Raw genomic sequence first — 26,399 nt, forward strand, 5'->3', positions numbered from 1 at the left:
GAGCCTCATGTACAATATTTGCATGCAATGAGACAGTATTCTGTGAGACGTTTTGTCGTCTCCAAATTACAGTTGGTTTTGCTAATTTTAAGAAAAAATATTCTTACTTTTTTGGCTGTGCAGGACTGATGCTATAAAAAGCTCAGTTTTTTCCTTAGCTTTTCTCTTTGAAATTCCTAGTCAAGTACGAACCTGTCACCAGATCAACTGCCACCAGACTCTTCTAAAATGCCGAGGTTTGGTGAATAAAAAAGTGACAAAATAGCAGAAATTTGATTGGAGTGTCATTCATTTAGAGTTCCTGAAAATGTTTAAGACTGACTGATTGCCTGAAAAGATCTAATACAACATTATCTATTTTTCTAAGGATTTTTGCCCCAATAACATGGATGCTGGCACCTTCCGAATTGTAATTCAGAACAACGCCTGTGGGAAGTCACTCTCCATCTGCTCCCTAAAGATCACACTGATTTTTGAGGTTTGCCTATAATTAGTTATAACTGAGGAGCTGTAGTCTTGATTTTGCAGCAGTTAGTGTAGTATTCCCTTATATTCCAACCCAGTTGCTGCTAGACTGTACCTATGGAAGTCAAACAGCTAGAAAGCATAGGCAGACAAGCTGGAAAAGGTTCACGTATTTGGTGTTAACAGGGATGGACACTTCTGCAGGTGAGGGGATAGATACAGGGAGTCAACAGCACTCTATGTATGTGCATATGTGTGTATTTGCATTTGTGACATTAGAGGTTTAGGAGTGATGGAAAAGTTTTTACAGGAGCATGTTTTTCTATCCTGGTTTGAGCACAGGGCAGATATAGCAATAGAGGGGAGAGGTTCTTCCCTCCAGCTCAGGCCTACCATTTCCCCAGAGCGTACAGAAATGAGATTTCTCCTGTAGTGGGGGGTGAGGGGATGATGAAACAAAGCGGCATGGCAAGGGCTGTTCTAACATGTCCAATTGCCTGTGCACTCAGGAGCTGCTGTGCCAGCGGAACAGATTTCATCTAGAATGAGGAAAATTTCTGTGGCTGTAAGACTTGTCATGCAAGGACGGTCGTTTCCCATTGAACTCAGTGGGTCTTGCCTGTGGCTTGCATGTCTGGCAATAGACCAAAATGTAGTGTAAAGACTACAGAAAAATGAGATGAAGGACAAGACACAGAATACCGCTGCTGTTACACGAAGTTTTCTATTCAATTTCCTTCCTTGCGATGTATCTTTTCCTTGTAGAGCAGTGAAATCAGGCTCTTGGAAGGAAGAATTCAGGAGATAGCCACTGATCCAAGAGCTGAGAAGAATTACAAAGTGGATCTCAGAGGAGGTTACATTGTGATTGAAACAAATCAAGGAATGAACTTCATGTGGGATCAGAAGACTACTGTTGTTGTTCATGTGGCACCGTCTTTCCAGGTAGGTATGGGATGGACTGAGAGTTATGATTTCAAACTCAAAGTTATGCATCCAGAACTGGAGCCCTAGTTTGAAAAGCAGGGCTTGGAGAAGTGTTCGATTCATTGGACAAGAAGCAAGCAGCCCATGTCTTGTGTTTTATTTCATGGTTCAGTCAGTATGAAACACTCGAGAATATTTGGAACTAGAAGTAAAGCCAGACACTTTGCAGTGTTAGAGGGCTAACAGAGTGATCTTGTCTCTTGAAGTCCAGCTTTTTCTAAGCTGTATTTTGATCGCTGTTTAGAAATTTACAGCTATTTTACCTTGGCCTGCTCTAGAGTTTATTCCTGTCAAACAGTGGGCTGCATTCAAAATAAACAAACCATTCACTGTGCCTATGAAAATTACCCAGGGAAAAGTCTGTGGCCTTTGTGGGGACTTTGACGGCCGCTCAAGAAACGACTTCACAACCAGAGGGCAGTCTGTGGAGATGAGCATCCAGGAGTTTGGAAACAGCTGGAAAATAACAAGCACCTGCTCAAATATAAATATGACAGACTTGTGTGCCGATCAGCCTTTTAAGTCTGTCCTGGGACAGAAGCACTGCAGCATCATTAAGAGTAACATCTTTGAAGCCTGTCACAGTAAGGTAATCCTGTTCTCTCATCCTCAGTAGTTTCACACTAGGTATTTGTTGCTACCATGCAGCACATTTTGTGCACTTGTGCACAAATTTTTACTATTGCAGGATATTACACAGCATCCTTGAGTATAAGGACTACCTTTCTCAAAATCTCACTTTACAGTTATGCCAGTTGAATCCTGTTGCACAGTATTGAGGAAACAGTAGTGCCTGTTTTGAGCAACTGAAGACAAAGAGGATAAGAGTTGGCCAGCAGAAGTAAAAAGTTAGGTATCGGTTTGTAAAATCTAGAGATAAGTTATTACAGGACTGTTTGTATGGGAATCCTTGAGAAAGTTTATTCAAATTACCTAAAGAGATTAATTATTTGGTTTATTTTAGACACAAATTGAATTAATCTAAAGAGAAACAAGGCTACTAATTTGTAATGAGAATGCCTATACAAAGCTTCAGTGCATTTTAATAAGCCATTTTAAAAGCAAACTTGCCTTAATTTCCTTGGTTAGCTTATGTTGGCGCAGGTTAAAACATAAGAGACGTGAAGTTCAGTGGAAATAGGATTTCCTTTTACACTGGCTTAATCCCTATCTCTCAGTTAGAGAGTGCCCACACTGTCTAGCCGTGCTAACCCAAAGCAAGGTAGTTCAGTCCTGCAGAAACTACACTGGAAAGACATTTTGAGCATAAATACCAGTATTATACACATGAGAATGAGAAGATTTAGAGTCCAATTTTACTAGGCAGGTAAAAAGAGAAAACTATCTGTTGTAAAATATCATAGCTCCTTTGTAACAACCCCAGCCTGTCACAGGCTCAGCCTGGTTCTGCCAGAGAAATTGCCAGTGGATGGCAAAAACTCAGAGCCCTTTCTCTGATTAAAACGCAGTGCAGCAGGTACATCTGTGGTAACAGACCTGTCGGTATTTTGATAGGTGAACCCAATACCATATTATGAATCTTGTATTTCTGACTTCTGTGGCTGTGACAGTGTGGGAGACTGTGAGTGCTTTTGTACCTCAGTTGCTGCTTATTCAAGAAGCTGTAGCAGAGCTGGTGTCTGTATCGACTGGAGAACGCCTGCCATTTGTCGTAAGTATTGCACTGAAAATGCACACAGAGAAGCCGTGCTCCGTGTGCTCGGGCACATGGGAGATAAAGAAGCGCAGAACTCTTGACATTGCTGTGCATGTGTGACTTAGCAAGCTCTCGTTTGCAAGGTGTAGAAAATAACCCCTGCCTGGTGTCTGAGACTTGGACGTTTTTTATTCTTCTGTTCCAGCTGTGTTCTGTGATTATTACAATCCACCCGACAAACATGAGTGGTTCTATAAACCCTGTGGAGCCCCTTGTCTAAAGACCTGCAGGAATCCACAAGGGAAATGTGGGAACCTACTGTACAGTTTAGAAGGTAATTCTTGCTTGACTTTGATGCAGTTTATGGGAGTTGAAGCTATTAGTCTAATTTTAAATGTCTTAAGCATCCACGTTGCTGAAAGGCGGTCCCATTGGCCCCAGAAACTCATTGACCGTGACTTACCTGGGCTAATTCCCCATGTGATGGTGCCATTCATCGCATAATTTGCCTGTTGCTTTTAAATCTAGGGAGAGATAAATGATCATTCAGTCTAAAATTGCAAAGAATAATTATCTGTTGACAAACAGAGTTAATTGAAACTTTAGGGAGAGAGGGGGAGAAGGACATGGAAAAATAATTGGTAATATAAAGAACATTCATACTGGGATCACATTCATTTGGGGATGAATAGAAAACACATAAATATCTGATAGAGGTGTTTATGTGTTTTCTCTGGATCTGTGTTAAGCTGACTGAGAAAGCTTTGTTTGCTTTAACTTTCCAGGCTGTTACCCAGAGTGTAGTCCTGACAAGCCATATTTTGATGAGGAGAGCAGGAAGTGCGTCTCCCTCCTCAACTGCACTTCATGGTAGGTCGGTTGATGGTGGGAGGGGTAGAACAGGACTGGAAAGGACAAGCTAGGCCATATTTGGTTTGCAGTCATAGGCAGTGGCAATTACCATGAAATCCTCCAGGAGTAGACTTTTATGTAAACGTAGATACAGTTGCAGACATTGTTATTCCACATACATATTGATTCAAGTCAATGAAACAAGTCTTCTCCTTTTCTCTTTCTCTTCAGCGATCCTAAAGAGAAACTATGTACCAAAGACTCCAAAGGTAACTTCTCATCACCCTCGCCATTCATTGAGTGATGATACGACTGAAACAACTCAACATCATGTATTACTGCAGGTGTATTGGTATTAGGATTCCAGCTAGCTAGTTCAATAGGTTGGTTCACAGCAGTACAGATATACTTTGATAAGCAAAATGCAGCCTTTGACCTGAAGAACTGTCTGAAGGATAATCACAGGGAGGAAGGAGAGAGGCATGAAATGTGGGATTCACCTCACGCAGGTAAATGCCGCTTCTCCACATTTACACTTCCTCTGTAGTCAGTGAAGACAGACAGAAAGTAGCCTGAAGCAGGCCATTCATGGCACCTGTTTCAATGAACACTTTTAGAACAGGTGCTAGTAGAGTTAGTAGAAGCGCTATCTCCTGTCCACTAATTTCATAATAAGTCTAGACAGCGAACTGGTGAGAGACATATTTGCATACCTAAAGGACACACTTGCTTAAGTTCGTTCCCATATCTGGGAGAAACCACATCCCAAAATACAGGGTGACTCAGTAGACATCACATCTTTAGTTTTTCTGATTTTGCTACAGTAATAGAACCCTCAGGTTCCTGAATGTACATTCTCCAAAACCCGGAGAGCTTCTCATATATCTAAACGAAATTGTTTATCACTGCATATTCCTCTTTAGTGGATGGAAATGGCTGCACAACACCTTCTGAGTCAGTGTTTTATCACTCAGCAAGGCAATAATCCCAGTCCTGTTTCCTGCCGAGAAGGTAGACACCTGTGCTCCATGCTGGGTGAGGACAGTGCCACTTCTGATGTTTTCACCATCTAGTAACTCCTCTGTGCAAGCTGACTCCAAGAAACACCTGCAACAACAAAAATCCAACCCACTTTAAATAAATGAGGTGGACTCCCAGTGCAACTTCTCAAGTAGAAACTGAGGAAGTTTTTCAGCTAGGCAATTGATGTTTGATGACAGGAGCTACAGAGAGGTAAATCCAGGTTTTTGTTTTCATTTGTGTTTATATTACAAGTGTCCCTTGTTAACACAGCATTTGCTCTTTTGGTGCCACAGATTGCCTTTGCTGCTACAATGGAAAGACCTACACCTTAAATGAAACTATATACAGCCAAGTATATGGGACCAAGTGTGGTGATGCCATCTGCGGCCCTCACGGACAGATCATTAAAACAGTCATCCCTTGCAGAACACCATCCACACCAGCACAAGGTACTAGATTTTTAAGAGGTTTGGGAGTGATTTTATCAAAGTCTGTAACGTCAATAAGATTTCTCCATCTTGGAAAAAGACTCCTACTGCATGTCTAGGATAAGCACAGAATTTAAGGCAGTTGAAGGTTCAGGAATGAGAGGTCAGAGCTTGTGGGACTCATGGTGGGGACCAAAAGTGTGATTTTTATAGATTCTTACTGTCAATGAAGTAAAAAGAGAATAGAAGTATTCAGGCATTTTTCAGAAAAGCTTTTACAATAACCTTGGACATAACACAGTTAACACTCTGGTGTTATCAGTCTCAATATTTCATACCTCTAAACCTTGTTTTTCTCCTACACATCACCTATATCACACTATGGTTCTTATTGTACTGTTTTCTGCATTGGATCAAGTCAGTCTTAAATGGGTCACTGGTGCAAGAAAATAAAGCTACCTTCCCAAAAGAGGAGTTGCAGTGTGAAGAGGATGTGAATGAACAGAAAATAAGAAATAAAAAGAAATAAAGAAAAAGTGGAATTTTGCCACATGATTATAGAAAAGAAAAATCAGTGGCTAAAAAGTTGTATATTATCCTGGTAGCAAATTATACAAAGGGGACAAATTTAGCTTCTGTACTCAAGTGAGTGGAAGAGCTAAAGACTTGATGGTGAGCCTATATTTACTAAATGTGTTAACAAGTGGAATAAGAAGTGCAATGGAGTAATAGCTAGGAAAGGAAGGACTGTTAAAAACAGAGTGTGAGTTGCATAGTAAATTGTCTAAATGATCTGTCTGTGTTTAAACAAACAGGTGCTTCACAAAATGGAATGCCATTGGAAATCACCTCTCCAAAGTCAGGTGGAGTCTTGCAGGATTAGAAAGTTCAAAAAAAACCCTTAAATTGTAATGAATAAGCAACAGTAGAAGGGTGGTTTATTGTATTCTGTGTAGAAAAAAACTAACTGCAAGGGGAAGTGTGTGTGTGTCATTCTAGTAGCATATAGTGTAATAGAATAGAGTATGTATAAATACACAGAGAATGGTTTTAGTGTATACCTATATAGAATGTGGTGGGGGTATAGAAACTGTTATTTTTTCCTCTTGTTCTGATTGTAGAGAATGTAATAGATGCCATAGATCTTGAAAGTAGAGTAGCAGAGGATTTGAATATTAATTGATTTCCTTTCCTGCAGAGGCACATATGCAACCTGAAACATCTGTAACTCCATCATCAATGGTAGCCACTCCCTGCTTCTGCAATGACAATGGACAGTTGATTCAAATGGGTGAGAAACCAAGCAAATTTTTTTTCTGCATCGTTGATGTGGGAAGATGTACTGCTAGATAAAGGTGCTTCGGCAAGGGCTCGTTCAGCCTGCTGCAGTTACACATTATCACGAGTTGTTGCATCTTTGAACTTTAACTAACACCTTCAGAACTACAGGTCTTCCATATCCTATAACTTTGTACTGGTTTGGGTATCCCTGGTGTATGCAAGCTTATGCCAGGTGCTGACTTCAGTGGACTCCCTCACAAACACTGAATCCCAAACTACTGAATGTTGAGTTTGTAATCCACAGTCATATTCCAAAAACAGAGGAGGAAAGGCTCTTCTTCATCTCTCAGTATCTCCTGAACCACCTATCTCCTGGTCTTCATGAAGATCAGAAGCACTCAGTGACGTATTCACTATTTTCTCCTCTTGTATTCATTTTCAATTCCCGCTAATGTACAGAATTCCAGATTAGCTGCCTGTGGACCTCCCTCAGCCTTTTCCATTTGGATGAATTGAGCTCCAGTTCAGTCACTGAATTCAAGGAGTGGCAGACAGACAGTCACACCTGAACATGACCATTGGGTGCAGGCATCCCTATCTAGTTAAACGCAGGGCTGAGTACTCTTCCAGTACCTAAAGGGAGCCTACAAAAAAGCTAGAGAGGGACTTTTTACAAGGGTATATACTGATAGGACCAGGGGCAATGGCTTTAAACTGAAAGAGGGGAAATTCAGACTAGATATAAGGAAAAAATATTTTACAATGAGAGTGGTGAGGCACTGGAACATTTTGCTGAGAGGAGTTGTGGATGCTCCATCCCTGGAATTGTTCAAGGCCAGGTTGGATGAGGCTTTGAGCAATCTGATCTAGTGGAAGGTGTCTCTGCCTGTGGCAGGGGAATTGGAACTAGATAATCCCTTCCAACCCAAGGTCCTTTCCAACCCAAACCATTCTATGATTGTATGATTCTATGTGGCTGATCTGTCATGCATGAGCCTTGAGAGTTGCTGGTTTCATGTACAGTCCAGCACTAACAATCGGGTTTTGGCCTTGCAGGAGAAAATGTTTCTCTGCCAGTGAATATACCAGGTCATTGTGCTTACTCCATTTGTAATGCATCATGTCAGATTGAATTAATATGGACAGAGTGTAAGATTGGTCATACTGAGGCCCTCAAGATCTGTGATCCAGACTCCAAAGCCTGTCCACCAATAGCTGCTCCCAGTGCAAGAAGCCAAGTTCCTGCTTCCACGGGGACTCCTGTGAGCGATTGTCTTGGGCTTATTCCTCCCAGAAAGGTGAGAAACTTGAAAGAAGAAGATGTGTTTCTTCACCTACAGCATTGCCTGCAGCCAAGACTTACAGGTTCTCCTCTGATGCTGATAATCACCACTGCAGCTGCACTGTAGGTGTGGAATTAGATGACTTAGAAGTATACCAAAAGCCTCCCTAAAAATGAGATAATAAGTTGAAGGTTATTCTGTTCACCTGAAACATCTAAATGATTGTATACGGGAAGAGCATTGCATAGGGGCAATGGATTTAAACTGAAAGAGGGCAGATTTAGGTTAGATATAAGAAAGAAATTTTTCACTCTGAGAGTGGTGAGGCAGTGGAACAGGTTGCCCAGAGAAATTGTGGATGCCCCATCCCTGGAAGTGTTCAAGGCCAGGTTGGATGAGGCTTTGGGCAACCTGGTGTAGTGGAGGGTTTCCCTGCCCATGGCAGGGGGGTTGGAACTAGATGATCTTTAAGGTCCCTTCCAACCCTAACCATTCTATGATTCTATGATTCTATGACAGCTACCCAAGCTGAACAAAGACTAGGAAACCATATCTGACAGTGTCCTACCCTCAGAAGTGGTCAGAACTGTAATATGGAGTCCCATACAAAATGTTGTAGAACAGAAGTAGATACCAAGGTTCTGTTGGTTGCCATATGTTTCATATTGCCTGGTTTCCAGAGAAAGAGTAGACAGCAAATAAAGCCACGATAGATAGGTAACTCTATGGAACATAGTTGCTGTGTGTGATTTTAAAAACTTTGTTACAATACTTTGTTAGTACCTCTCCTCTTCTTTTTTAATTTGTCAATAGTTTAATGAAACGTGGAACTTTGGAAACTGCCAGATTGCCACTTGCCTAGGAGAAGGAAACAATATTAAACTGTCCAGCGTGACTTGCCCTCCTCAGCAACTGAAACTCTGTGTCAATGGTTTCCCATTCACAAAACACTATGATGAAACTGGTTGCTGTGAAGTCTTTGAGTGTCAGTGTAAGTATTGCAGCAGGAGAATTCCTTAAATTTGTTATGTTCAGCTGGGTCTCAAGAAAGATAAGTCTATGTGGTCAACATCTATATTATGTTCATATTAATTCAGTAGGATGTAATGGAACAGAAAGTCTCATCTGAAACATTGACTGTTAAGAGCAGATAAGAGTGTCCTTGCTAGGCTAATTTTTCTTTATCAAACTGGTTATTTCAGCTCACACTGAAAGTGAGCAGGAGAGTTAAAACTACCTTGTACTTACAGGAAGCTCAGAAGCCAAACTTGAAGTCTCTCACTCTGTCTTCCAGGTATTTGCAGTGGATGGGGAAACGAGCATTATATGACTTTTGATGGAACATATTATCATTTTAAAGAAAACTGCACCTATGTCCTTGTGAAGTCAATTCATCCTGACTCTCACAATTTCTGGATTCACATAGACAACTACTACTGTGCTGCCATTGATGGAGCAATTTGTTCAATGTCCCTTCTAATTTTTCACTCCAACTCTGTTGTTATTCTGACACAAGCAGTGGAACATGGAAAAGAAAGAAACTTGGTACAGTATTGTGTTAAAATGAATTTTCAATATTATTTTGCTGTAGTTATATTACTATACTGCCAAATGTCCTGCCACAACAAAGGATGATGCTTGTGTCATGGTTTAACCTCAGCCAGCAGCTAAGCACCACACAGCCGCTCGCTTACTTCCCACTCCCATGGGATGGGAGAGAGAATCAGACAAGTAAAAGTGAGAAAACTCATGGGTTGAGATAAAGACAGTTTAAGAAGTAAAGCAAAAGCTGCACACACAAGCAAAGCAAACCAAGGAATTCATTCACTGCTTCCCATCAGCAGACAGGTGTCCAGCCATGTCCAGGAAAACAGGGCTCTATCATGTGTAATGGTTACTTGGGAAGACAAATGCCATCACTCCAAATGTCCCCCACTTTCTTCTTCTCCCAGCTTTATATGCTGAGCATGACATCATATGGCAATCAATACCCCTTTGGTCAGTTGAGGTGAGCTGTCCTAGCTGTGTCCTCTCCCAGCTTCTTACGCACCCCCAGCCTACTCGCTGGTTGGGCGGGGTGAGGAGCAGAAAAGGCTTTGACTCTGTGTAAGCGCTGTATTACAGCCAATGTTATCAACACTGTTTTCAGCACAAATCCAAAACATAGCCTCACACGAGCTACCATAGTAGAAAAGTAGAAAATTAGAAAAAATAGAAAATTTTAAAAAAGAAAATAGAAAAAAAAAGTAGAAAATTAATTCTATCTCAGATAAAACCAGCACAGCTTGAAAAAAAAATGGAATAGGTAGAAAATGCACTTACATTGTTTTCTCCCACTCTCTTTTTCCCTTTGTGTCAACAGAAATTTGTATGTTATAAAAACTTAGGAAATTATCACATAGTTGCAAGTTATATTTTTCATCCTGACATGCGTATTCAAATATAAATTGCAACATATTAAAAAGGAATCACAGAGAACTGCTTAAATGGCTGCCTTTGACAGAGTTCATTTGGTGCACCTGAGGTCTGAATTTGTGTTGCTCTGGTTTCCAGTTGCATAAACTGTATACCTTATTCAACAGAAGGATGTCCACAGAGACCTTTTGTTTCTCTTCTTTTTAGATTTTGTTTAATGATAAGAAAATTGTTCCAGACATTTCCAAGAATGGTATCAGGATAACCAGTTCTGGCCTTTATGTCATAATTGAAATACCTGAATTAGAAGTTTATGTCTCCTACAGTCGCCTTGCATTTTACATAAAACTCCCTTTTGGAAAGTTTTATAACAATACCATGGGACTGTGTGGTGAGTGTCCTCATCAGCTGACAGTAATGAACACAGTAAATTTTCCTCATTCTTTCTTTTGTCCCCTTGTAAATATGTCCAGTTAAACGACAATGATGCATCTCTAAATGTTTGCAACTCCACTGATTTCTATTTCTCACAAATTTTAACAAATTTATCTCATTTGGTGGAAAGACACTGTCAGGAGACAGAGTTTTAAATCACTTCCTTTCATTCTGTTCACAGTCTGTTGATGGGTGAAAATAGGCTCTTTCTAAGCCCTTCCTCTTGGTCATAACTACTCAATACGGGAATGTACAAAATCTGGCGAATCCTGTGCTTGACAGAGCCGTGTCAGTTGTTCTAGCCACCAGAAATGCATCAACCAACATGTCAACTCTGATTTTCATGTAACCGGCAAACTATTTCTTCTAGCCTTCTCTTCCTACAAACGGTTTTTGTGAACTCATCCAGGATCCCATGTGTTGTTACCTTCCCACAAGGAGGAGAACTTCCCTCCAGGTTTTCTCTAAGGCAGCTTCATCAGCATCAACTGTCCTTGAACTGTCCCTTTGCTTTTATATTGCTACCAGGTACCTGCACTAACCAGAAGTCTGATGACGCTATGAAGAGAAATGGTGAGGTTATCGAGTCCCTCAAAGAGATGGCATTAGATTGGAAAGTCCCAGATCCTACCAATAGATACTGTAATCCAGGTGCCTCAGAACCAGCTGAGATTGAATATCATCAGCACTGTGAGCCTTCCAGCCTGTGTAAAATCATCTGGTAAGACAACTCCCAAAAAAGCCAGAAAAATAAGTCCACAACATAATTTTGTGCTTCACTGCATGAGTTTGGTGAACTATTATAGGATATGATGCAAATATGGAGTCTAGCATACCTTGAAAAACTGAGCAGTGAGCTGATGTGTGCGTGTTTCTGAGCTTGGCAGATATTTTTCAGCTGCATCATCAAAATCAGTCCTCCCTTAATAGTGTCAGCTGCTTGGCTACCCCTCTGCCTGTCAGTTCTGGAGAAGCAAACCAGGAACTAGCTATAATTCAATATCTGAAAGCTCTGGATGAAAAGGAACACAGTCAGAATATAGTAAGAAAATGTGTGTGTCTGGTTTTAAAATAATTCTGTGGTTTAAAACAGGATTTTCAGACATGATGACATAAAACTTCAGCGTATAGAATTATAGCTGAGAGCTGTGCAGGAGACTTTTCTTTGCAGGTATAGGTCCAACGTAAAATTGCTTCTTTTCAAAGCATTGTAAAGAATGGGAGGTAAAGATCATTCTTAATGAAGCTGTGTGGCCATATGGCCTATCAGAGCAATTTGTAGTTGTATCTTTACCTTGATGCTTTCTCTGGGCGGGGATGGGTTTGGTTCTGAGTTCAGTTCTTCCTTCCAAGTAGCCCTGTGAAGTGAAATGCTGTGTCTGTCTCCTTGCTTTGCGAAGGAAGCTGACTGAGTGCCATGGTGTGGTCCCCCCCCCAGCCCTACTACGAGGCGTGTGTGGCCAGCGGGTGCTCCGAACGGCAGCCCAGCGCTGAGTGCCAGAGCCTGCAGACCTACGCAGCCTTGTGCGGGCTCCACGGTGTCTGCGTGGACTGGAGGAGGCAGGCGAATGGGCAGTGTGGTACGCCTGGGAAAGACCTGATGGTGGGGGTGAAGCAACTCCTGTCTGTTCTTTCCTCACCTACACACCTGTTTGTGCTCCTCCACATCGTCAGCCTTCAATCCTACCTGAGCTGCTCTGGACCTGAGAAAAAGCAGGAACAAACCAAAGAGGTTGTTCCAGTCCAGAACTGGTGCAAAATAAGTGGGAAACATAGTCTCTCCTTGAGCAGCTCAGCTGAGTCCTGTGTGTTACTTAGAGCTTCGTCACCAGGTGGCAACACATAGCTTCTCTCTGTGTGTTTTGCCCTTCTCAGGGGGACCCAGTGATTCAGGGGTAAGCACTACTAGCACTGTCACAAGCATCTTGCTGAATCCGTTGATCCCCTCTTGCTGAAGACGCAGGGATCCTCTCACTGGGCAGGAGTCTGGACTGTGCAGACCAGTGGGGTGGGCTGCATTAGCGTGTGCGGTTCGAACGTGGCGCATCGAAGGGATGCATGTGGGTCCGGGCTTTCTAACCTGTGTGTTGTGCTGCTCCACAGAGCCCAGCTGTGCGCGGGATCAGGTGTACAAGCCATGCGGGAAAGCAAAAAGAAACACTTGCTTCAGCAGGTGGGTCATTTCCTAAGCACTTTTCAAGTCCATAATTGGAAAATTGCCAAGGAAGGCTGAAAGTTCACATTCCCCTGGGATTTTGATTGTCCCAGAGCACATTTCTGCCTCTGATTCATTCCTGTTTGTATTCTAATTGTGCAGAGAAGCTGTTATGGACACCATACCCTCCCAAAATAACACGCCAGTGTTTGTTGAGGGATGCTACTGTCCTGATGGAAAAGTTCTTCTGAATGATCATGATGGCATTTGTGTTTCTGTCTGTGGTAAGAAACAATGTAAATGGTGGGATGGGAAGCGGGGATAAGACCCTGACTAGAAGTGCACAGTAAGGGGGATGTTGTGGGTACAGAGGAAATGGGGGAGACCATGACACTGACCCTTTCTAGTTAGGCTGGAAGTGTTTCAGACTGGCAGTTTCTGCCTGCTCTTGTGCAGAAAGTGCAGCTTTCAAAAGCATGAAGAGGAGGATCTTTTAAATGTTTTGGATACACATCCTGTGACTTTGCACTCTGGATCTCTCTTTCTCTTTGTGTCTGTTTCTCAGATTTCAAGACTTTCCTTCTATTCCTGTCCTCCTGCTTCTGTTGTTTTCCTTGGTTTCCATCGTTAAAGGAATCTGTAATTCATTTTACAGGTTGCACTGCACAAGATGGATCAGTGAAGCAGGTAAGAAAAAGGAAAATACTGTCTTTATACTGTAGCTGGGTGCTGTGACCTCCTGTAAAAATGACTGAATTAGTTTCTTCTTTTAATTCTAAGCTCAAATATCAGTGAACTGTAATGACACTGGGAAGAAACGGCAGATTTTATTATCTCCAGAACTTTATTAATCACTTGAGGTACAGAAACAGAAATAGCAGTTTGTGGAAATCACTATTTCCTGGTAGAAGGACCAGGCTTCCCTCCTGGAAAATTGTAAATCTGCAAAGGAAGGTGGCAGATAATAGCATTTTTTCATACCATTAACCTCTCCTCTCTCTGAGATTTGAACTCTTGCTTTTCCTATATAATAAATTAGGGCAACCCAGCCCTACACTGTCTTGCAGCAGGCATTCATTAACATAATGCTTCTAGTTTTTGCTCTCTGAACTACTATCCCTGTTGTTTTCACAGCCTAGAGAGGCTTGGGAGCATGACTGTCAGTACTGTGCTTGTGACGAAGCGACCTTGAATATCTCTTGCTTCCCGCGCCCTTGTGCTAAATCTCCACCTATCAACTGCACCAAAGAGGGCTTTGTACGCAAACTAAAACCACGTCTGGATGACCCATGCTGCACAGAGACAGTCTGTGGTGAGTAGATAATTCAGATGTCATAATGCAGCATCATTTGCCTCTCGCAGTAATCCTCAAGTGAGATCTGCTACCGCACAAGTAGCAGATTCAAATAAACACACTGGAGTGGTCATTTCCTCCATCTAAATGCCAGGAGGTCTTGCTGTCAGAAGATACCTCCACTGGTCCAGCTTGTATTCTAAACTAGTACCATGACCTGCTAGAGATGTACATTGTAAAATCCCCCATGTACCATTGGGACCACCAGGTCCTTCACAGGATCCTCTGGCTCTTGTTCGTTCTGAGATGAGAGAGCGATCCTTGCACAGAGATCTGTCCAGTACAGGAGGATGTGCTCATCTCCCAGGCTCTCCCAAGGCTTCCTGTGGAGGTTTTTGATATATGTTTGCCCTCACCTTTCCATTTGTACCCTCCCACTCCCAAATGCCCACCGCAGCACAGGACTCCCATCAGCTGGCTCCTAACCCTGGCCATTCCCAGCACCCATAGGAAGATGCAGGACAGAGGATCCTGACAATAATGGTGGAATGGTTTTCTGTTCCTCATCCCTTCGTGCTGCCAGGCAGATGTCTATTAGGCTCCTTGGATGCCTTGAGGGAGAAGTGGGCACTGTCAGGGTGCTTTGCCTTGCATGTCCTAACCTTTACATCTTTGGCTCTCATCCACAGCCTCTTCATTTTTTTTACTCTCTGACTCATTTACCTTTACTCCAACTTGTTTCTCTGTCTCTTCTCAGTCTCTGAAATAAGGGTGTTTAGTTTGGTTAGAGGTGACATCCAGTAGAGGAAGAGAAGCAGGAACAAGGGCCAAAAGTGTATGTCCAGGGAAGAGCTTCACAGTAGAGCAAGCTTAGAGATACTTCACCTGAACATGACACAGACTCCAAAAATGTGTGGTTCGAGAACCATCTATTTCTACCCAGTTTCTCAGATGTTCAAGCTTTAGTCTGTAAGTAACACTGCTGGATGTGAAGCTTTGGCTTATTTTATCTCTGTTGTCTATTGCAGAATGTGATATAAAAACCTGCATTATCAACAAAACAGCTTGTGACTTAGGCTTCCAACCAGTAGTCACTATATCTGAGGGCGGTTGTTGTCCTATCTTCTCCTGTAGTAAGTACCATGTTTCCTTAAGGTGTTTTACTTATTCCTCAAACTATTTCATTTTTTCTAAATGAGTCAAAATCACAAGAAGTAGCTAGCCTCTTGCCTTCCCTCTCAGTGTTTACGATTGACCATATACTGAATGTCGGTTACATCGAACGTACCCAAAAGCTCTGCTGCCAAATTCTATTTCCAGATTCACATACCTGACCTAGCTTCCCATTGGCTCTGTTACCAGCAAAGTGGTTAACAATAGATAAAAGCTCATCTGATTTCAAGTATTGGTGAAAAAACATGAGGTAAATAGATTTTTCCATATGGAAAATACCAGGATATAGCACTACCCCCACTTCATGCATAACATCTGAGCAAAAGTTACATGTGGGCTTCTGAAAAATCATTAGCACCACGTACTAGTTACTTTTTTCCCCTTTTGTGCGGGTTATTAAGGTTAGTGAATAAGCTCAGTTCTACTCTTTGTCTCCTCTAAATCTCTCACAATTTAGAGATGAGTACAGTAAAGGTTTACAACATTCCTCCTACATCTTTTTTTTTTTTTTTTTTAACAGTACCAAAAGGTGTATGTGTTTCTGAAGGCATTGAATTTAAGGTAGGTCTTCTTCCAGACACTTCTTTCCACAGGTTAATGCTGCGCAAGCCAGAAATTTCTGAAGTTGTTATTGTCAACACTGACATAAAAAGCAGGATTTGAATGTAATTCTTCTCTCCTAGTAGTCCTGTGCACTATTGGAAATGTTACTGAATAGGTAATGCTAGCAACCAGCAGCTTGCTTACTGAATGAGATCTTACCTATGTTTTAGAGTCAAGAAGTCAGAATTGTGATCAAATACAAATTTTAAATCTCATTGAATGTTGTAAGATTAATTACTAGGTCAAACTGAGTGAAAACTGATGCATGGAATTTATGAGATTACGTAATAACTCATTTAATGTGATTGATGCACTTGGGAGTGTCAGCCTCATGTTCATTTTGTCATACTGACTGTGATGCTCGAAATCAGAGATCTGGAGGTACTCGTTTCAGGAAGTTCTTCCAAAAATAATTCCCAAGCATAAGGATTTATTTTTAGTTCAGGGATGTATATTTATTCTAGAACTCGCTGAATTCTTGCCAAGGCCAGTCTCCTCTCTCGTCTATATTTCCAGCCTGGGACAATGGTGCCTAAAAGCTCTTGTGAGGACTGTGTGTGCACAGATGAGCAGGACGTTGTGACACGGACCAACCGCATCCAGTGTGTTCCAGTGAAATGCCAAACCACCTGCCAGCAGGTCAGCGCTGCACACTCCCTGAGCACAAGCAATGGCTGTTGAGGGGACGTACTGTTAAACTGGGATAGTATAACTGCTTCCTCACTGAAAGAGAGCAGGATATAATCTTCTATTAGATTTTTTTTTTTATAAAGTCCTTTTTAAGGTGCTGATTGTGTTTGCTCTAGCAAATTTAAGAGATTACCCTTCGAAAGATGCCCTGAGAGAGAATGATTGCAAACCTGTTAAAGAGAAGTTCAGCTCCTTAGAGATGACATTTGTGCCATTCTGTTGGTGTTGCCCATTGTCAGCTTAAAATTAAGATTGTAAAGAAACTGCACTGTGGTTTATATGTTTCCACACTCTTCTCAGTACTTGTGAGCTGAGTCTGCACACAAACTGTTGAGCCTATTACTAAATGTAAGCAAAGAGTGCTTTCTTTTCCATTCTTACTCAGATAAGGCCAGACCCGCTACAAATCCTAAAAATGGATAAAATCATTATCCTTTATCCTGAAGCCAGCCACATCCATACCCACCAAGAGACCAATGCATACCTAAAATACAGGGGAGGAAATAGCTGATATATGATCTTCACATGTCTGACAGCAGCAGTTCTTGTGGATAATCATACCAGACCAAGCACTGGTGGTAGATTGGGCAAGCAGTCATACACTGAATTAATTTATTTGGCCTGACTTGTGCGTTAGCTCGAAGATTAGCCAATGACAGGGTTTTCATGGTAACTGAAGTGCCCAGAAGTCACTATTCAATAAGGGAAAGAACTTGTTGGCTTTGATTGTCAGGCTTAAAGTGACAATATGTTTCTAAAGACAACAAAAATGAAAACCGAAGGTTGGCTCATTTCCTCTGCCATCTCCAGTGTGGCTTTGATATGAAGGTGCTTCATGAACAAGACACCAGGTAAGATGGCTAAATGGAAACTTTATTCCCACAGGGTTTCCGCTATGTGGAAGAGGAGGGTCAGTGCTGCAGCCAGTGCCAGCAAGTGGCATGTGTGGCAAATTTTCCATTTGGCAATGTGACCATTGAGGTAAGCACTCCCTTGCCCTGCACACAAGGCTGAATTATCAAAAAGATATCAGCATTTTTTTGAACCAGTGTCATGCATTTTCAGCCTGGGAAGACCTCTAGGAGATTTTAAAAATGTCTGTATTTCCAAAGTAAATGTAGATGTTTATACAGTTACTCTCTGCTCTATGCATGTCACACGGACCACTGTGTTGAAAACTATGCATCTCTGGCAAGAATGGAAATCATGTTACCCACTCCTCCTCCTGACATGCAACAGAGAGAAAGAATTTGTAGGGGACGGTGTCATGGTGTAACACTGCTCTTGCAGAGATATGTGAGCTGGCTTCACATCATACTGCTCCAATCTGGAAAATGTAATTATCTTGCCTCGGAGATATAGGGCTAAATAGTGTGAGTGAGCTGATATAGCTATACTACCACTAGTTCTGAATTTGCTGAGGGGGAAATAAAAAGTGGCATAGCTGCTGCAGTGTAGTGTGACTTGGTAACACACCCAGATAATATATCATGTCTTGTGAGCGTAGCATTGTGTAGACATGGACTGAGCCTCAGGCTAGCTCTTTGGTTTTATTACAGGCTGCTACTCCTGTGAACGGTTAATGATGCTGTCTCAACCATTGATTATTGCCTTACATGCTATTGCTTCTCTGGTAGCTCTTGTGTTCTTCCATCTTTTCTATTTCATCCTTTTATCCCTTGATAATTTATCTTGCAAGCTAGCTTCTCATGTGGCAATAGAAAATTTTTATGTTTCCATGAGGAGGCTTTGCGTTTATCCATTAACCTCTGTTATGAAGAATTCTCTATTCTTTCACACTTTTTGCTTTTCTTCCATCTTTTAAAAAGGAAAACCATTGAAATCCTTTAAAAAAATTATTTTTCTTTTGCATATATTTTATTCCAGATACATTAACACACTTACCTTCTGGCATTTCTTTTCATAAGTCTGTGCTCATTCTGGCACCAGCTATTGATTCTTTCTACCTAGGTGCCCACAGAGGGGATTTTGCATGGGCTGTAGTGGGTGAGCTTGGTACATAATCTGCAGATGTGAGTTCCAGACATCTCAGCACTTTCAGAGTGATATGAACAATCCAGTCTCTCTGTCAGTTCATTGAATGTATTACTGTTGCATTATTCTATTTTTATTGCTATACTATATTGGTTTGTTGTTTTTTTTCCCCCTGTTTTTGTTCAGGTTGGAAAGAGTTATAAAGTTCCATATGATAACTGTACTCAATACACGTGCACTGAATCTGCAGGCCAGTTTTCCTTGACTAGTACAGTAAAGGTCTGCCTACCATTCGAAGAATCAAACTGTGTCCCAGTAAGTATTTTAGAACAGAAAAAAGCCTCCTAGAATGAGCCCTGCTGTTGGTCTGGGAGTTTACTGTTTCGAATGAGCCACTTCAGTCTTTCTTGATCTTTCTGAGCTGATCACCCTTGTTTGAAGGAAAAGTGCTTTTTCAGCCCTGGAGTGTCCCATGGAAGTAAAACAAAACTATCTGCCAACAACACACACACATTTTACTCGTTGTGATATAAGCACTAGAACTTGAAAGAGAAGAGTATTGAGGCAATAGCAAGGTGGGATTTTTCATTACGTGAGAAACATCAGTGTTACGAAACGCAGCTCAGCAAATGGTAACTCACCATGGACACCTGAGGAAACCGATGAACACAGTGTCTTCTGATACATGGTGGATCACTAAGCAAGGAAGTGGTAGATGAATGAGCAAGGGCTATAATTAATGGCCTGGCTTTCAGCAATCAGTGGTTTCCAGTAACTTTCAGAATCCTTGTGAGGCTTCACAGCAGATCTGAAAACCGAAGCATGGACAAAGACACCCATTGACTTGAATTAGCTTTGGGGTAGATTCTGTGCTGGTCAGACTGTTCAATTCCAGGAGCAGCTGTCATTCTCTGAGGCTGTGTTTTTTGTGCTGGCTTCAATAGGACCTACATAAGGTCAGGCATGTGTTACCAGGCTTGTGACCGGATATACAGTTTTAAGAAAATTCACTCCGTTCCTTGCTGGATTTTTTTTTAAGCAGTTTTATATATAACTGGTACACAAATAGTTCTGATGAGGAATCTGTGTTGGTTAGAGATGAGGGAATATACCTGAACTCTTATCATTGCTACTAGCTGCTGAGCAGTATGTGCATCTGAACTGTTCTGGTTATGTTTGCTTTCAATACAGGGGACAGTTGATGTGACTTCAGATGGCTGTTGTAAGACATGTGAGTGCATTTAAACCACTGATTCCCTAGCCCAATACTGTTAGGTTCTCCCCTGCTTGTAGTCCTGCTTCTGCATGCACTGAGAGTGTGCAGTTTCCACAGACTGGAAGGCTGTTCTTACAGCAGCAGAGCTGTTCTGTACCTCACAGCTGAGGGTAAAAATCTGCCTTATTCTTCCAATAGGGACCCTAAATTTCTTTGATCTCTTTTTCTGTTTTTAAATAACTGAAATACAGTTAGTTTGAACTACACTCCTGATTAAAAAAAAAAAAAAAGTAGAAAAAATGCTCTGTATTCTTTCATCTGGAAACTGCATGGAAAAAAGGGTCTTTTTTCCGCAGCATCCACTCAGAAATCGTAGGTTGTTACAGAGTCACAAATGTCATTTACAACAATTTAAAAAAAAGACAAATCCTTCATGTCCCCTTTAGGTCTTGGTTCAACAGTATCTTTACATGAACTTATACATAAGTCTTCATTTAAGCTAGTCCAAAAATAGAAAATTGCCTTGACCAGTAGGAGATTGCTTTGCTGAATTAGTGCCTCTTTGCACTCTCATTTTTGGTTATGCGTTTGAACTGTAAAAAGTTCCAGTAGGATGATCTGCCCTTGGTTTACTAGCAGATATCTTTCAAAACATTTACTCCCCAGCCTGAAGAAGTCTAAAGGAAGTGTTCTCCTACACAGGTATGGACCTGCCGCATAAATGCAAACGCAATGTAAAAGAGCAGTATATCGTCCACGACAACTGTACGTCAGCTGCTCCGGTCCCAGTGCCCTTTTGTGAAGGGACGTGCAGTACATATTCTGTGTAAGTAGGAAATCTTTCCCTGTCCTGTCCCTCTGTGTAAGTAGGAAATCTTTCCCTGTCCTGTCCCTCTGTGTAAGTAGGAAATCTTTCCCTGTCCTGTCCTGTGTCTGGTCTTCTTGGGTTCTTTTGGCCAACGGGCTGCAGCTGTTGGCCCCTTCCTGCTATTTAAAAGGACCTGGTTGGGAAACTGGGTGTGCAGAACAGCAGTCATCAGCAATGTGACTAAATGTCTGTAGTGTGTCAGGAGTGCCCTATCTTACGAAAATAGATCCCTTTGAAAAGACATCAGCTAAATTTATTAACTACCTATTCTTAAACATGTCCTTATGTGATATTTTTTTTAACAGCATCGGTGTTTAGTGGAGTTTTTTCCTGCTCTTTGGCCTCTGCACGAATTGTTCCATTCTGTCTCGCCAGAATGGGCCTAATCTAAAATCCACTGAAGTTAGTGGGATTTTCCCTGTTAGTGTCAGAGGATCTGGCCCTGCATGGCTAGTAGTGTCCTGAGGAAAGACAGTTATTAAAAAGTAGAAAAATAGATGGGAAATTTTGCTCCTCTGCTCCTTAGAGGTACCTCCATTTGGAGAAACAAATATGGATCAGTTTGGGAAGACAACAGGCATCAAACTGATGGGCAAATCTCATTTCTATAGGTATTCCTTTGAGGCCGGTGAAATGGAACACAAATGCATTTGCTGCCATGAAAAAAGGAGTCACGAAGTGAAAGTTGAACTGGTTTGCTCTGAGCATAAGACGGTCCAATTCACATATGTGCATGTAGATGAATGTGGATGTGTGGAAACAAAATGCCCGAGGAGGAGAACATGAGCATAAACTAAAGGAAATATTTCAGCTCCCACTTAATGTTTCCCTAGCAAGTGAGTAGTTTAGAAAACAGCTGTGAGTAACCTCCAAATGATCATACTTCTCTCTTGTGCTTTTTCCTTCTGGTATTATATGCAGTTATGAAAATTAGCTAAAGGTTTTATTCTAAATGTTTGTAGAATAAACTGCATTTCAAAGAGGACTCGTTCTCCTGTTTCAGTGGTGCTGCTAACGGGGCAAGGTGTCTAATGTCTTTAATCTCTTAGTGGTGTATAAAACAATTTTATTAAAAGACACTCAGCGCCAGCAGATGCCTTTCAAAAGTCCTGCCTGAAGAAAGTGCATATTGTAAAACCACGACCACACGCATGACTTCAACTCCCTCAGAAGGGAAACCGCAGTCGCTTCCACAGCTGGGTTAGAGAGGCAGGACTCAGCTTGGGGGTGTATTTGCATTCTTCTCCCCAGTGGTCCTGCACCTACTTTGGCTGTGACACTGGGTCACTGGAGGAAAGCAACGTACTTTTTTCCTTCTGTGCAGTGAGCACTACATCAGGAGTGTAAAAACCTATTTTACATATACACTACAAAATTACTATATTTGCACCCTTATTGTGAGTCCTTATCTCACTAATCTTTCATATTATTTGCCAACATCAAACTCTGAGCTGTGTGTCAGGTGAGAGACTGGTATTCAGCCTCACTACTGGTTACATGACTGTGATTTGTGTTAAAAACGACTGACTCCCAGCTAGCATGTCCAATGGTACTGGTGACAGTATCCTATGTGGACAGGGACCAAAATGGTCCAACAATAGCTTCAGAGTACACAAGGAAGGCAAATGCTTCTGCTACTTGAGCAATTTGATCTTTTGTGATCTGAAACACAACTCAGGACTGTGACTTTATCTTAGGGTGCAGTGTCCTGCACCTTGCTGCGTGGGGGCTTTTGGGAATTGTTTTGAAGGGAATGCTTTTGAACTGACCAAGTAGATATGAAGTGCATTAACCTTTAGCTTTCCGTTTTTAAATGCTGCAGCTATTGAGCCTCAAGTAATCTTTAATTCTTTTTCATAATAAATCATTTCAGCTAATACAAGGCTAATTTCATGTATATTATTTCATTATGGTGTTACTGATCTTAAAGTTGCGTGAATCCTTGAATTTGGATAGACATAAGAGTTGAATGGTACATGTTTTTCTCCGAGCTCACCTGAGAGTTCTGTGCTTATTGGGTCATCACTGTGATGCGATAGGGCAGTTCGTGTTATGTCTCTGCAGGGTTCAGCTTGGAGTGTTTTAACTAACGTGTTCTCCAGCCCCTTTCTGCAATGATTTGTCTCAGACTAAGGCTGGTGTGTAAGAGCCCTTGGGAAGTTACTGGTTTCTTAGAATTGGATATTTCAAGAACCAGGGTAGCTGGCTTAGACAGCTGAAGTCAGAGGAGTTGAATTTCATCCTTTGTTTTTATTCTGCTTCCTTACAAACAGTAAAAGAGATGCTGGGTGTAGTTAACAATAACAGTGGGAATAGGTGCACTGCATATATCTTTGGGAAACACAAACAACAAAATCCAGCAAGTAATGAATCCAGCTGAAATAATAAATTATAGAATCACAGAATATCTCAAGTTGGAATGGACCTATAAGGATCATCAAACTGAACCTAACTCTTCCATTCCCAGCCTCTGCACTAGTCAGTGGACCAGTTTGCTTGGTTATAAATGATAGGAATCTCCAAATAATTTGGTTAACTGTCAGTGCAATGCAAGTCCCTTGGAAGGCATGTGTGGCAATAGCTTGACAGTGAAGTTCGTGTATAAATTTCACATTAGCCCAGACAATGTTCTTACTGATACAAATCAAGTGCATGCAGGCTTTTTACAACGCAAAGAACAGCAGCTAAAAAAGGACATTCCTTTCTTTCCTCCTTGCCTTTCCCTGAGGGGGAAGAAACCATTCTTGAGTGCTTTTGTGGTCAGTAGAGTAAACAAACTCTAAGTAGTCAGATAGACTTTCATGTAAATCCTGCAAATCAATCATTCTCAGCAGGATGGCTTAGCAAGAAGGAGATCAGAAGGCTTAGTAAGAACGAGATCAGAAAACTTTCCTATCTCTGCATTATCCTCAGGTGGGAAGGGGGCATAAAACATGATCTAATCTTACCAGGTGTACTTAGATTTCTTTTCTCCTGTGTGTTTTAGCGACAATGAGACTTTATACAGAAGCTGAGAATGGCATTGATTTAAAGGTAGAGTTTCCTGTTCATTTTTGGCATGCATTTTGCTTTTCAGGCAAGTGAAATGCTGGAACCAAAGGCACATTCCCATCTCCAGAGCGCTTTTGAACAGAGGATCATGTGAAACTTCACATGCTCCTTCTCCGTTCCCAGTTGCACCTGGCACTTCACTTACTCACTCAGTCCAGCATCTGACTGGCCTGTGCAGTACTATTTACAGCTCCGATGACTGGGTATTAAAGTGAACACACTGGTCCTCTGTTCACAGGTGCAGAGTCCTATTTAGCTGAGATGCAGCCAGCAAGGCGAAGACTCTTTAATGAGAACTTTCAGCTTCCTCAGCTCAGAGACAGGCAATGGGTCAAACATCTCCACACACACAAACGCACAGACACAAATGCACAAAAATGGAAAGCTGCTCGATCTTGGGAAAGTGTTACACTGGAAGCAAATGGATATAACGACCCCTTGCAAACTGGCCCTTCTTCCTGAGTGGCTCTGCCTCTGCATGCAGCAGCATTGCTGCTTGCACGGAGCAAGCTGGACTGCAGCTGAAGTCTGTGTGTCCTTCTTTAGGCTGTTGTCACAAGCCTCCCACGAGAACTGGCCAAGTTGAACACAGGCAGCTCTTCCAAGAAAAGCTTCCCTGTGAACGCTTGACTTGATCATGATCCTGCTGCCACTGCTGTGTGGCTGCTTCTCACGTGTAAATGGTCAAGCCTTCATGTGTAGCCCCAGGCCACCTCTTCCAATTAGTGACTAGTCTCTGCAAGTTAAACATTTCCCTGCGTAACACAAGAAAAATCAGTGGCACTGCTCCAAGTACTTTTTCTTCCGTTTGCGTGAATTCTTTACACCAGCATCCACTTCAATAGGGTAACCCCAGGAGAACCAGCCTTCAGCTCAGCCAGTTGGGCCAGGGCTCAGCTGGTTTCAGCCTGTAGCCATTCTTTTCTTATCATGTGAGGATGGTACTCCCACTCTCTGAACGGTTCTGAGGCAACACACCAGGAAGTACTGTCCCATATTGCTAAAATAAATATTTGCTGGAGATACTGCCTCGTGTCAGGTGAACACGTCCTAAGACACTTTATCATGTCACTGGTGTGCACTGAGCTTGGGTTGCCACTATGTGACGAACTCTGACTTGCCTATTGGTTTGTGGCTTGGAAGGATCAGTTCCCAACACTACTTTGAAGTAGTTTAGCTAAATTTTTGTTTGGCTTTTGTTACCAATTATTGGTGTTCGCAAGGAGGAAAAGAAAATTAAAGGTATATTCTGAACTTTTATTTGAGGAGAGGCACTGTTCTTTTAGAAACTTTTCCACTGAGTGGATCCTCTGGCTGTGGAATCGAACCTCTAGTGTTATCTACAGTGTACTGTATTGATATCAATCTATTCTGGTATCTAGAATCTCTAGGTGAAAACAAAGACTGTGAACTGTAAATGCCCTCTAATACAGAAGGGATTGTTTTAAAAGAATGCTGCACCTATTTTGTTTCGGCATACCGGCTTAACAATTAGAATGAGAAAGTCGCAATGTAAACATGAAAAATTTGTCTAAATATCACTCAGGAAAGTTATCTGATTAGTAAAGAAAATAATATGGCAAATCTGATGGACCGTCTTGCAGTAAGGGGGCACCAGGCTCTGGGTGGTCTGAGAGCTGTGCCTGACTCTTGTACAGATTCGCGTGCTCAAATACGTGTTCTTGGCTTTGTTTATATTTCCTTTCTGATCTAAGATAAGTATGAAGGAAGGCTTTTCTTTCTTTTACGTGATCGTGACATTTAAGTACATAAAGCCTTTTTGCAGTAGTATATAACATGCTACCTGCAAACCTGAAGCAGCCATGCTCACTTTTGTCAGGCATCCCAAACATTCTTTAGGAGAAAGAACTGTGACAATTTTCCAAAGACACCAAGAGGAAGATATCAGTTGTGAAAATCTTTCTTGTTTTTACACTTCAAAGGATCTGATTATTCGGTATCTTTAGGGCAACAATGGAGTCTCAGTTTATCTTGTACGAGGCCATTCTCACATCCATTTAATTCTTTGACAACAGCAATCCCTCTCTAGGGAAAGCAACCCCATCGGCGTCGGTGTGCCCAGGCAATTGGCTTTGTGTCAAAAGTAGACCAGGGTTTGATCTCGAAGCTACAGAAAGACTGCGATTTCTTACGCACTTCACGTTTCTCTAGGTGTGAAGACCCAATTTCCATCAGTAGTCTCTAAGGTGGTTTAATTGATTCTCACTGGCTTTAATTTAATGATTTTTCTAATTCAAAGGGAATCTGTTCAGTGGCTTCCTGTAACTGTAGCTTGATGCCTCTGTTTATAGTTATCCTTGTTTCACTCGAGCTTGCTTTCTATGAAGGCTAGCTAGTTTTCAAAATATCGTCTTTGTTGGAAAGAAAATTATTTAACTACTGATCCTCCAGAGGATCCAGTTCAGTGAGTTCTTCCACGGATATTAGTGAAGAAATCAAGCAGGACTGACTGTGTAGGCTCTGGTTCATCTCATCTACCTAAAACCCCATATATATAAATTAGGAGT

The 26,399-nt window shown here is 41.7% G+C and overlaps 1 protein-coding gene across 1 annotated transcript in view; it reads left to right on the forward strand.

The window, feature by feature from the left end:
- LOC104376232 (mucin-5B) overlaps window positions 1-21,606 on the forward strand; it is a 46,456-nt gene extending 24,850 nt beyond the window's left edge. The window contains 29 exon segments of the mRNA XM_086613695.1: window positions 368-478; window positions 1,231-1,410; window positions 1,805-2,041; window positions 2,968-3,124; window positions 3,315-3,443; window positions 3,895-3,979; window positions 4,193-4,230; window positions 5,278-5,433; window positions 6,189-6,275; window positions 6,611-6,703; window positions 7,750-7,991; window positions 8,790-8,967; window positions 9,271-9,521; window positions 10,599-10,782; window positions 11,355-11,547; window positions 12,227-12,254; window positions 12,256-12,406; window positions 12,930-12,999; window positions 13,144-13,265; window positions 13,637-13,668; window positions 14,116-14,293; window positions 15,304-15,408; window positions 15,969-16,009; window positions 16,568-16,690; window positions 17,627-17,722; window positions 18,923-19,051; window positions 19,928-19,967; window positions 20,655-20,778; window positions 21,432-21,606. Coding sequence (XP_086469821.1) covers window positions 368-478; window positions 1,231-1,410; window positions 1,805-2,041; window positions 2,968-3,124; window positions 3,315-3,443; window positions 3,895-3,979; window positions 4,193-4,230; window positions 5,278-5,433; window positions 6,189-6,275; window positions 6,611-6,703; window positions 7,750-7,991; window positions 8,790-8,967; window positions 9,271-9,521; window positions 10,599-10,782; window positions 11,355-11,547; window positions 12,227-12,254; window positions 12,256-12,406; window positions 12,930-12,999; window positions 13,144-13,265; window positions 13,637-13,668; window positions 14,116-14,293; window positions 15,304-15,408; window positions 15,969-16,009; window positions 16,568-16,690; window positions 17,627-17,722; window positions 18,923-19,051; window positions 19,928-19,967; window positions 20,655-20,778; window positions 21,432-21,606 — 3,735 coding nt within the window.
- The last annotated feature ends 4,793 nt before the right edge of the window (window positions 21,607-26,399 follow it).

The sequence above is a fragment of the Tauraco erythrolophus genome, chromosome 6 (assembly GCF_009769465.1).
Source record: "Tauraco erythrolophus isolate bTauEry1 chromosome 6, bTauEry1.pri, whole genome shotgun sequence".
NCBI classification, from domain to species: Eukaryota; Metazoa; Chordata; class Aves; order Musophagiformes; family Musophagidae; genus Tauraco; species Tauraco erythrolophus.